Source organism: Lepidothrix coronata, unplaced genomic scaffold, assembly GCF_001604755.1.
Source record: "Lepidothrix coronata isolate B3197 unplaced genomic scaffold, Lepidothrix_coronata-1.0 Scaffold7, whole genome shotgun sequence".
NCBI lineage: Eukaryota > Metazoa > Chordata > Aves > Passeriformes > Pipridae > Lepidothrix > Lepidothrix coronata.
In genome coordinates this window covers 5,941,406-5,954,218 of record NW_016690187.1, presented here as the reverse complement: position 1 = coordinate 5,954,218, position 12,813 = coordinate 5,941,406, and the positions used below count along the sequence as shown (strand labels likewise).

Genomic DNA, 12,813 nt, shown 5'->3' with positions numbered 1-12,813 from the left:
AGAGTCAATACATTTTAGAACACCATGAAACATTTTCTTTTTAATTTTTACTCTTATAATTTCTAAGGACTTCTGGTTTTTTGTGAGTCTTTAGCATGACTTAGCAGAAGGTAATTTCCCTCTTTTTCAGATGAAAAGGTCCCAGTACTAGGATTGATGGTTGATTTTTCTGGGTAAGGATGCGGGTGTTTCTGCTGGGCTTTGCTTCCCATCCAAGAACAAGAGGACAACAGAGCTGCTTGGAGCAGTGCTGTGTGCCCTGCCAGACAGACAGCCCCTTTGAGGCTGGTATGAATGGCCTGCCCTTGTGCAACTGTGACTGCCTGAATCCAGATACAAGCCAGAGCCCTGTGTGAATGGTACAGAGGGCATTGGGCAGGGACCCCAGCCCACTGCTGAGCTATTTGAACCTATGGTTCAAATTAGACACTGGATAATCCTTATAGATAGGCTTACCTTCATATATGGGCAAGAATATTAAAAAGACCCCAAACAAATGTGGGATCTGTGTTTTGTATACGTTTCAGTTTCTTTGTGATGCCTCTGAAACCAAGAGAGAAGTTGGGAGGTTACTGTGTTTTACTCTCGGTTGCTGACTTTACCCTGCTGGCACAGTGAATTGAGATGTAGGGTTTTCCTGGCAGTGCGTGTGACATCCCTTTGCTCTTTTCACAGCTGATTCTGAGGGCTGCTATAACATACGTGTGCTTCTTGCCGGTCTCTTGGGGCAAGTTTGTTAATTCTCAGTTGCCTCTTCGGGGAACCCGTAATTTAAGCGTGGGGTTCAGTTCTGAAAGAATAATGCTGCCTGAGATGTTCCCACATGGTGCTTGGCCGATCTGTCTGCAGAAAGTGCTGATTTCCCTGTCAGAGGCTGGTGACCAGGTGGCTTGGTACCTGACAGCCAGCCTCCCTCCAGAACCCTCTCAAGTCCAAGCGTGTCCTCTGGCCCCATCAGCAGCACAGGCTTCACTGAGCTCTTGTCCATGTATTGCACAGCTCAGGCAGCCATGGCCCTGCCCCACTTTGCTGATGAAAAGGTGAACAAATAAAGACTCAGCACCTGGCCATGGGGCCAGCTGCCTTTCTGGTGTTCTTTACTTTCTCTATTGGAGGAATCTTCGTGTGCCTGCCTGCCTGTCCTCCTCCCCTTCCCACCCAGGAACAGCCCTGCAGCTGGTAATCGCGTCTTCAGTTGCAAAGCAATAAATGGTTTATATAACAACTACTAGCTTATCGCAATTTAAATTTCAGGTTTATATGATTAATGACGGTATGTAAACGTGTGTCCATGAGAGATTTTATTTTAAACAGAGCTTGAATAAACCAGATTATCTTTATATCAGCCCTTGACAGTCACATTTATATGAAAAAAGAAAAAATCTGGTTTATGCAGGAGTATTGATAAATGTGCTCACTGTCTGCTTCTTTGTACTGATTGTGGAAGTGTAATTATGAAGGGGTCTGGATGTAACTTCTTCTTCTTTCTCTACAGCTAATCATCTGCGGAGTGATACTCAAATGGAAACATGGTAAACATCTTTTTGTGTGTTTGTTTACTTCTGAGGAATGTTTATACTGGAGGGTAGGAGGGAGGATGGGCAGTGGAACTCATGGGGGCTACCACAGAGGTAAAGCACTTCTGCTCATCTCTGTTTACATGAGGCAAGGAGAAGATCTAGATAACACAGAAACAGTCATTAGGAGATGCAGAAAAAAAATGCAGATTTTTATTCTTCCAGGAGACCTGACATACATTTTGGAGTTGCAGGAGGAAAACAAAAGAAATGACAAATATTAGTAACTTATCATGATTAGCCTTCTTTGCCTCACTGATCAAGTCACCATTTCAGAAATTTCAAGGGAAGATTAGTTTTGCTTGTCACAGCAGATATCCTTTGGGAGTGGGGAAAAAAAAAGACTTTGAGAGAGGAGAGACTCCTGCTTTATAGTTGGAGTGTCTAAATAAAGTGTGCTGAAACTAGAACCTCACTGAAACTTCAGCAAAGACTGCACAGCTGCTGTGGGCAGCAGTGTCTCTAATCCTCTGGAGCTGTGCTCTGTAAATACACTTTTAGGTGAATACTCTGCCTTCTTTGGTTTTTCAGTAGCTGTTCTGGTGGGAGTGTGTGTATATTAGGCTTTATATGGTAAAATTCACCCTGGAAAAGTTTGTCCCCCAGAGAGATTGGCAGTAAAAGTGCGTTTGAGCACAGGGTACCACCTAATGCTCAGACAGCTTCTTCAGATGCTGGGAAGAAATAGTTTGGGAATGGGAAAGAAACTGGCCCGCAATCTGGGTTGGCACTCATCTTGATTCATTTCCTCCACTCTGGAGCCTCTTCAGCTTCCCCAGCCAGGTCCGGGGCAGTTTGCAGTCTTGTGCTGCTAGTGGGTGGCAGCTAGGATGAGGGGGAGCTGGGTATCCATGGCAGGGAGAGTGGCCTTGCTGCGGAGAGGTGGTCCTGGAGGAGGCAGCACCGCCGGGAAGTCAGGAATGGCAGGGCAAGGACTGTTCACCCAAGGCTGGGCTTCCTTACTGGAGGAGGGTGGGATCAGCGAGGGTGGGGCAGCAAGGGCAGATCGGGGATTTGTTTTCTCAGCTTGCATTTGCCTTCAAGTTCTTACCGTCTATGTACATTTTTACTGAGGCGTCCCAGGGTTTGCTTTTGTTACTGTATTTCAATAAATGACATGGCTAATATAAACCAGATAACACTGAAGAGGAAAAGAGAAATTCAGCAGTGCTGGAGGATTAGCTCTCCAGTGAGACAGAGAATCGAGTTCCCGAACGAAAGAGGTTTATCACAGGGGTCTTCTCTGTTTGTGTTGACAGCAATGGTGTACTGGCAAAGGACAGGAGGCTGCAGTTCCACCAGAAGGGGAGAAGTATGAACTCTACCGGGTCTGGAAAAAGCAGCGCAACTGTTTCAAGGTAAAAGAGTATTATGTTTTGAAGGTCTGTTCCTCGGTTAAATGGGTTTGGCTTGTTTTATGTGCATTGTTGCATTTAGCAGGGAGAAGGCAATTTGCATTTGGTTGCTTGAAAAACTTCTATTTTTTTTTTCAGTTGTAGTTAGCAGTAAATGCTAACAAATGGATCTAAACATTAGAAATGCCTGAAATTTTAATGGCATTTTGAAATCTGAGCTCTACAGATATAAATTACAGGATTTGATCTGTGATGTGTCTGGGCCGGTGGCTCTGGTGATGGGAGCCAAAACTTCAGATGCAGAGATCTCCACAATTATTTCCCAAAGTAGTCTAAGCTGTAGGAGTTGAAAGTTCAGTAAAACAATGTGGCTTCTGGGGTGAATTAGCAGTTGGACAGAAGGGACTGGATCTTGAAAGGAGAGAGGTAGATGGTAAACATCTTTCATTTGTCTAGTGTTTCTGAATTACTGGAGCTGTATGAGGAAGATCCTGAAGAAGTGCTCTATAACCTTGGGTTTGGAAGAGATGAACCAGATATTGCTTCAAAAATTCCAGCGAGATTTTTTAATTCATCATCATTTGCCAGAGGGATAGATATCAAAGTGTTTTTGAATGCCCAAATACAGAGGATGGAAGTGGAAAATCCAAGTTTTGCTTTAACAAGTAAGTATGTTTTTGAAGCACAGCTTATTTATGAGTTTATTAACTATGTAAACAACTCCAAAAGAAGGTGTGTGTCTAATATTCTGGCAAAACCCCTTTACAGCCTAAAGGGCAAATTCCATTCAGATTTCATAATAAAACTCTTGCTTGGTCTTAACTATGGCAAGAGGTGACTATCAGGGTTGTACTCCTTGGTGTGAGTGGAAGGGGTTTATAGTGCGGGAGGGAAATGAAAGGCATCCTGTAAAATATGCTGCCTCTGGTTTGTATCATTTCCATCTCCTACTCCCAAGCTTGTCTTCTGTTGTAGCTTTAGAGCACTGGAACAAATAGCAATATCCCTCTGTTTCTTGTGTTCTTCAGTTTCTGGGTGGCAGTGACCTATTTCTGTCATTGTTGAAATCTGGGACAGTATTTCTATTGACTTAGACGGAGCTTTGTTAAGTCAGTAATGAGTGTTGCTGAAATGAGGGCATAGCTGAAATGTGCTCTTGTAGTTGTAGATGGAGAGAGCAACGCAAGTAACACTTTCTTCCTAGCCTTTTGTAAAGTAACTTGCACTCACATACATGTGCCATTTTTTGACTTTGTAACAGCTTTCCATGCTGTTCTTTTGCATTTAGTAAAGATTCTTGAAATGGTTTTTCTTTTTTTTTCATAGTATGGTATCACTTTCGTGTTACAGGACTAGGCAGTGTTAAGTCAGCCTTTGGGGCCTTTGATATAAGTAGGAGGTTTGTGGGGGTGGGCAGAGGCTGTGATCAAAATTCCCTCTTCAGTTATGAAGAGCTGTCTTTGAGAATTCAAAGCATCATGTAGAGACAGATCAACAGGTCTTGGATGTGATGACAGCAAACGTCCTTGTAATCTCTGCCTTATGTTTCGTTCTTGTACAGGTCGTTTTCGTCAGATTGAAGTGCTTACTACTGTGGCCAATGCTTTTTCCTCTTTGTATTCTCAAGTCTCTGGGACTCCTTTGCAGAAAATTGGTAGTTTGAATTCAGTGTCTTCCAGCAAAGAGGCATCCAGCCCTCCCCCTTTAAATCGCAGCAATACAGCTAGTCGGTTAATGAAGACTTTGTCAAAACTCAATCTGTGTGGCACACAGCAAGCCGATGGTAGCAGCTGCTCAAGTCCCTCACCTGTTGAAAAAGGGAAGAGTCCAGCTGAAGTAGGGAGCGAGGAAAATGATGTTAAAAATGAATCTAAATTATCAAAATATTCAAAAAAGAAAGATTCTCCCTCTTTTTTGGCTACTGTAAAGGAGGAGATGGCTAGTAGTCAGAAAAAGGCTGGGAACACACATAAACCTACACACCTTCCTGCTGTGACTGATGATACACAAGAGGGGACTGTGCCTCCAGAGGACGTGCAAAGTAGCATGTTGGCAAATGCCCAGGACAGACCATGCGAAGAATCTGGTCTTTTGGACTCTCCAGGCCTCAGCAGCAGTTCTAGCACATCTGACAGCAGCGTCCTGACACAAAGGCTGTCCGTGGCACCGCCGGGTAGAGACCCCTGCGCTCCACTCGCAAACCCATCCATAATGAATCTAATGCTGCAGCAGAAGGACTCCTTTGAGATGGAAGAGGTGAGTGAAGATACATGACTTTGTTTGTGCATACAGTTTACATACCTTGCTATCTGCCAGCAGAGAATGTTCCCTCCTATGTAGTTGACAGTGTTTTCTCCAGGAATACTTTAAATTCTTTGAGTTGTTGCATTTTCTCAACAGTTGTAGGCTGCTCTAATTGATCCTCTTCATGAGGTAACTTGCTGCTGCTGCTGCTGCTGCTGCTGTTGTTGTTGCTGAGAGTCAGGAAGACAGTTGTCATTCTTTTTTTTTTTTTTTTTTAATGAACCTCAGGTAATTGCAATCACTGGCATGTGTAAATAGATCTAGGTTAGGCTGTGTATATATTAAAACCTTTGGGTTTAAATTTTTACTTAAATTTCCAGCTAGAAATCATTACTTTTGTTGCCTAAAAGTAAATTCAGTTTATTAATTGATATTGATTAAGGATAAATTTGTGAATAAAGCAAGAATGTTGCTGCATGAAACAGAAGAGGGGCTATCATGCAGGGTGAGGTGCTCATCTTGTGCAACTTTTGGTTTTGATAACAATCTGCTATAAGTTGATTTGTTCCCTGGAAATTAGCACAATGAAAGTCACTGTTTGACATGACTTTGGGGTTGGCTTAGTTACAAATTCTGTGCTAGCTGCCTTTTAATATCTTCATAAATGCATATATCCATTTTTTAATTGATAATTGTCCAAAAGGGAGTTTCATTTCCAGGTTCGTGTAAGTGTTTTGTTTATTAGCCTAGTAAACATGTGGTCTACAAATTTAAGAATGCAAATTTTTAACAGGCTTGCAGCTTGAATTGTGAGAATTGCATTACAGTTCTTAAATTAGCAGATGTTTTGCTGGACAAATTTCAATGTGACTCTTGTTAAAAGTTCAGCAGTTAATATTTTTGTCTATGTGAAATAGATATTTAAAATGAAGGATTGTGATGTCATTGGTGAAATGAGGGAAGAAAGCAAGTGAATAGAAAATCCCCAAAGTTTTACAGTGAATGATGACTTGATGATTTAGTAGATCCTGTAGTGTCATTGTCATTTCAAGCTCTTCTAGATCAATTAGAGTTGTAGCTGAAGGCGCTCATGAAGCAGAGAAGGTAATCCAGCTCTTGTGGTTCCTGCCGCTTGTTTATACCACTGTGTCCTCACCCACATGTTGTGTGGCCATCTATTGAACCAGAACAAAGGACTGGTCCAGTTGAGAGGGGGAAAAGGAACCAGTGTATTTTGATTTATTTTTCCTGGCTTCAGCCAGATAATTTTCTTGATCCAGTTTGTTGTGTAGTTACACAAATGTTTGCATTGGCACGATCGGAGGGGACTGAGTAGCAATGCATTTTGCTGCATATCCCAGAGGAGACATCCATTTTTTGATACTCTAGGGCAAAGTTTATATTTTGTATATATGTGTATGTATATATTAAAAGGAGGAGTGGAATTTTCCTTCAGTGTAAGTTGGACTGTAAAGACTTGCTGAATTCTACACAAGTGTGATGTATTTGTGAAGTTTTGGTTGACACACTTTGTGCAGTGATACCAGGGCATAAACACAGCTGTTTTGGCAAGATGACATGTGATGTGGGATGGGATTGCGGTGAATTTCTTGTCTATGCGATACAGCATATACGTATTAACTGTCTACAGATCCCTGGGAGGGAGGAATTCAATTTTGTTGAAGAAAATTTAGAACAATTCCTGGCAGCGTGATTTTATTTTTGTGCGTCTCTAAGCAGGGTATAATGAACAATAAACTGTATTAGAAACAGTAACAATAACTCCTCCCCCTGTTTTCCCAGCTTGGTTTGGAGTGCATTCATATACATAAGAAAGATGACAGATATATCAAGGAAGCTCTTTCCATGCTTACGAATGCCTTGGAGGTTTGAGTGCCCTTCGGAAGTCTGTGGCTGTGAAGATAACTGGTGTGGGAGTGAGTCAGGGCAGGATTTCCCCCAAACACCCACTCCTGAGGTGGCCAATTACAGTCCTGAAGGTCGTTTACCAGCATGAATATTGGCTGAAGGGACGGGGAAGGAGCTCCTGCGTGCTTGAGGAGCTGCACCGTGCTGCGGACGCAGCTGGAATGCTGTCTCCCAGCCAAGGACAGTATTTAAATGAGTAGAGGCTTAGCTGTTGGAAGGCTGCAGATTTAGCCATCAGAATCAAGACACCCTTCCTGGAAGGCCAGTTTGAACAAAGTGTCTGTGAAACTTGCTGTTCTGTGTTTAAAAGAAAATTAAATTTTTCCTAAACTTAAATGGTGAGCCCCTTCTATGCTGCCCTGCACTTGGACAAAATAAGGATTTCCCCCTTTGGTACAGTCTTCATTTCCTAAAGGAACAGAAACCTTTAGGTTTATCGTGCAAGATTAATGCTCTTCACTTATTAATGGTGAAAAGTTCAGGCCAAGTACTTCTCAAAACCCTTGTAACTGAGAAAATGCACCCTTGTGGCTGCTCTACACATGATATCAATGTAAATATGACAACTTCTTTAGCAAGTACTAATTTTGGCCTACATCAGTATCCTAATTTTACATCTTCAAATTGATAAAAAATGGAAATACATTCATTGCTTGGTAATTTTGAAATTAGGTGGGCAGCCCATTAGAGGGAAGGGTTGAGGATAGTTGCGTTAGTGGATTATGCATGGAGACTTGCATGTGATCCATTATGATTTTTTTCTGGATCACACAAGAGAGAAAACATATGTTTTGAACAAAACAAAGGCCTCCCTGTTGAGATTTTAGGCATATTTTTTTCCTTGTTTAAATGGTTGCCTGAGAACTGCTTTCTTAATAAGGGTGTGTTTCACAAATGGAAAAAGATAGTAGTGTAAAGGTGGTCAAAGGTGTTTTCACAAGTAATTTTAGTGTTTTGTCAAAGAGGAACTGAAGACTGTGTTGTCACAGGATGTGATTTCCAGGTCTTTTTGCATGGTGAGTGTAACCAGAGGGGAGTCCTGCACTGTGAGTGGGAGGTGCTACCCAAGGATCACTGTTCTCCTGCAGGAGCATTGCTGAATATCTGATGAAAGTTGGTTCAGGGGGAGGTATGATTCACTCCTTCAATCAGTATAGGCTGTTAGACTGGAGGAAAAAACCAAACAACAAAAGCACGTCCTTCATGTGCAGTGTATATAGCTTGGGCATTTTAAGCACTGGAACATATTCCATTTGGCTGACTAATGTTCATCTCCTCTTCCCAACAGATTCAGAGTACAGAGGGGGATCTACCACACGTTCCAGCTACGCACCAGCTAGCGGTGACCAAATCAAGGAAAGGTGAGTAGACTTCAACTGCTGGGAGACAGCCAGCTGCTGATCTTCCACCTCTGAAAGGCTGATTCATATATTTTAAACTTCTAAAGTTTCTTTTCTCTTTATAAATAAAAAAGATCTGAATTTTTTTGGTTTTTTTTTTTGGTTGGTTGTTTTTTTGATAAATCACAGAACATTACTACAAAGTGGCAACCAAATTATAGACAAGACAACAGCCCTATAACCTCACTGGCTGTTCTCACTGCTGTACAACTGATGATAGCTCAGACGACCTGAAATGTTAATTCAGATTGTGTGGAATTTTTTTTTTCCCTAGTCAATCCTGTAATTTAAGATACCCATTTAAACTAAAATTACGTTGTTTTAAACCTAAATTGCATGATACGTGGAGGTTTTTCCTATGCACTACTGCTCTGTCTGCAGGCTGGCTGCACAGAAGACTAGTGTCTCTACACCCACGTGGAAATTTTAGTCCTTCACAGGGGAAACACTGTGCACTGGCTCTTGTGGCTCACTTAGTTGTGCTTTCATCTCAAATTCTTATTTATATGTTTTGTGCTTTCATCTCAAAGTCTCATTTATGTGTTTTATGGCTTGGGAGGGGGAAAAGGTTGATCTTTAAGTTCATTTCATGATTGTTACTTTGCCCCATGTTAGCAAGTGAAGTCTGTTCTCTAGCTAATACATGTAATAAAAGAAGAAATAGAGATTGTTGCACTTAGTAGATGCTTAGCTGCAATGCAGTTTCTTGCTGAAACATGACTAGCATCTCTAGACAATAAGGAGAGGCAGAAACAGAGGTGATCTTACTTGTATTTTCACAAATGAACTGACACTTGTGAGCTGTCAGCTGAATTGCATTAACATGGTTGAGAATGCTCTGGACTGAGTGCTGGAGGTTAATGCCTGGTTACTGGTGATAGCTTGTGCTGCTATTTCATCAGTGCTTTGCTCAACCCAGCATTGTACTCACTAGGCTTCCTCTAGTACAAACATAAACTCCTAAGAAGGACTGCCAGAAACTGCATCTCTAGCTGTTCCCTTAGCTGTATTTTGGAGTCCATTACTAGCTTTAAGTGATTACATGAAAAGAGAGATGCACTTTTTACAGGGCAGGTCTCTTGTTTGTTTGGCCTTGTCAGTTGCAGGAAGAGCTTTTTGGAGAAGAGCAGCTTAAGGAACCAGGAGCTGCAGTCGGGGAGAAGAAAAATTAATTTTTTCATCTTCTGAAATGCTAGTTTTGTGTTCTGTTCCCAGTAGTTATTTTGCCCTCTTCTTCCACCATGCAAGGGAAAAAAGTCAGATGGTTCTGTGTTATCTGCTGAAAGGTACCAGCAGTTCCAGCAATGGGACTTCAGTAAGACAGAAGCAGAGTATGCTGGCTCATGTTTCCCAGGCAGTATGTCCCACCCGTTTCTGAATACACTTGGCATACATTAATGGTGACATTTTATTACGATGCAAGCATTGCCTGGAGTTTTCTGGGACTTAAGAATATGGATGCCTGCACATTTGCTGAAAGTTAGTCTGAGACCAGCATTTTATTTCACCTGGAAGATGTGGAAATCTTGGGGCTTTGTTCTGTGTAGGTTTCAGTAAAATTGCCAAGAGGAAGACCATTTGATGGAGAACTTATCCAAAACATTTAAAAAACTATAGCCTTTTTTTTTTTTTTTACAAGTTGTCCAACATGAGACAACATAGAGGCCTGTTTTCTCAGAGAGTGAAGGTTCACCAAGTTTAAAGGCATCCAAAGTTAATGGCCTCTTATTAAAAATGCTGGCCAATGTGTCTGAATGTGAAATGCCACTCTCATTAGCAATCTCATGAGGTGGGATTAGCATGAAATTCAAGCACAGGTCTTCTGGTGCAATGTTGATTTCAGTTTATGATCCTCATACAAACCCACCTTTTTCAGTGGCGTTGGCTCCACTGTGCATAAGCACTTATAAACAAAAAATTTGTTCCAGTTGAGTGCTTCCCCTGAAGGAATACTTCAGTACTTTTTTATTTTTCCTTGTGAGGGTACTTCTGTGTCAATTAGACAACTCAGAGAGTTGGTTCTTTATAACAGACTGTTATAAACCTTGTTGTGTCATTTTACATTTAAACAGAGGGCTGTGGATGCTTCCTCTGACATTTACAACAGTTTGTAAGGCATTTTAAAAAGGCCTTTAGTAAGTTGTAAAGTATTCAAATTAAAAAAAAAAAATTCTCTTTCCTACTGAAATAGTCTGGAGACTTAAGATATTCTTGAACAACACACTCTGTTGCTGTTTCGGCTCACTCATTAAAGCATGTTTCTTATTTTCAGATTAGCTTTATCTATAAGTGGTAAGCTTAGATTTTACAAAGTGACTTGCAAATGAATACTTTGCTATAGTACTGTCTTTTATGTTAAAGCCTTTATAAAGTATACAAGAAATTCTGTATTGTAGTAACTAGTGTTATGTAGTTTTCAGGTTATGTCTTCCAGATTATATTGGACTATACTAGTTTTTGCATTATGCCCAAACCTGGCATTCTGGTTTTGTTGTTGCAGACCTCAAATACAGATGTATTTTTGTACATGTGGGTTTTTTTTAGGAACACAGTAGAGAAGAATGAAAACCTTCAGGTATTTTGCACTGTAAATATACAGCACTGCTAAATGTCCACTATAAAAAAAAGCTTATTGAAAAGTTATCTGGTGGAAAGATTTGTTAGTTTGAAAACAAAATTCTTCCTGACAAAGTTATACAGCAGCACCTTCCATTCCAAAAAATACCCAACAAACAAGACAAATATAGGTACAATGCCTAGAGGATGAAGTATTCTTGAGGCATTATCATTTGTGAGTCTCTGGTTGTTGACGTCAATGGCTCTGTGAAATTTTGAGTAGCCACAGACCCGGGGTTTTTTTAAGGCATCTGACATTGATAGTGATTAATTTTGAAAATTTAGCTTTTGAAAGGGAAGAAAGCATATCATCAGCACTTCCTGTCCTTAATATAATGTTGTATTTATATCTCTCTATGGGTGCAGCTCCACAGGAGATTTGAGATGGGGGAAAAGAAGAAAACATCTGGAATAGATTTTGTATTTGTGGGAGTCTGTGCTTATCTGTCCGGATACTAGATCTGTCTCAGTCCAGGGACTAAGAGTTTTTGCAGCAGGGCTGCCTACTGGGCTGGTTTTGTTAGTGCTGTGGTACAGAGTGTGATCAATATGTGAAAAAGGGACAGGTGATATTTAGTCCCATAATGGGACTAAAGTTGGGAATGTTATTTTAATTTATTAATTATCTCAGAACATACAAAGTTCATTAGATCTTTCCCAATAGTGCAGGCACAAGAAATGTAAATGTTAAAGCTTAATGAACAGATTCCATGTATTTTTTCTCCTCTTCTGTGTGAGCAGTACAGTGACACAGAAGGAGTGAGACTGACAGTCCATTGGTAGCTGATTATTATGTTACAATAGATGAATTATTCAGTCCTTAGATAGGGATTCTCTGATGAACCTGTGTTCTCATGTTTTGTAAACCACAGACTTCATCATCTTTTTCAGCTTATTTAATGTATTTATGAATACCCACATTTCTTCTTCACTGAAGTACCTAAATGTACTTTGATTTTATTTTTTTATGGAGCTTAAAACAGCAATCTAAGGGGCATTTTCATTTGTGCTCTGTTTAACTGGGATAAGAGTTTGATTGTTCCTTCTGGTTTTGTTCATCTTAGCTGGTTCCTTCTCCCACACTTTCCTTATTATGCTGCCCCAGGCCTCCTCCCACTAGTTCAGAAGCTTTCCTCTGTGTAGTAGCTTTTGGGTGCAGTGATCTTTTTTCAGAAGGTACAGTTGCCTTGGGGTTATGCAGGGCAAGGGATGATTCCAGGTTGACCCCTACTATCCAGCCTTTGGTGCTGAGTTTTCTGCATTTGAGGTGAAGAGGGGAGAGCCATATCTCATCAAAAACTCTGTCTCTTAAGATGCTCCATTGCCAGGAGGCATTTTAATCAAGATCTGAATATAACTGTATCTTTTTAAAAAATGTTTTCAATTTTCCCCTTCTTTACTTGAATCTGAGAGATATTCAGGTGCCATATAGCAGATTGTATAGCTGGTTCAGTAGTTTGACAGGGAGGGTGGATACCGTTTTGTATCAGTATATCCCAGCATAGTAGCTGGTATTCCCAGTCTTTACAGAACCAAACCTTGTCATTTTGCTACTGAAGTAGTAGAGATTCCTGTTCTTTATAAGTTTTGACTGCATTTACATCATAGTGGTATAATGGAGAACTCTGAGAATTTGTAAAAGACAAGGGTAAGGTGTGGTAGAAGATGACTGCTCGTAGTTAGAAAACGTGT

General features: G+C 40.8%; 1 protein-coding gene across 1 annotated transcript in view; it reads left to right on the top strand.

Moving 5' to 3' along the window:
* SSFA2 (sperm specific antigen 2) overlaps positions 1-12,813 on the top strand; it is a 41,395-nt gene that overhangs the window by 7,872 nt on the left and 20,710 nt on the right. The window contains exons 5-9 of the mRNA XM_017838266.1: positions 1,496-1,532; positions 2,837-2,935; positions 3,389-3,597; positions 4,494-5,188; positions 8,394-8,466. Coding sequence (XP_017693755.1) covers positions 1,496-1,532; positions 2,837-2,935; positions 3,389-3,597; positions 4,494-5,188; positions 8,394-8,466 — 1,113 coding nt within the window. The remainder of the gene's footprint in view (positions 1-1,495; positions 1,533-2,836; positions 2,936-3,388; positions 3,598-4,493; positions 5,189-8,393; positions 8,467-12,813) is intronic.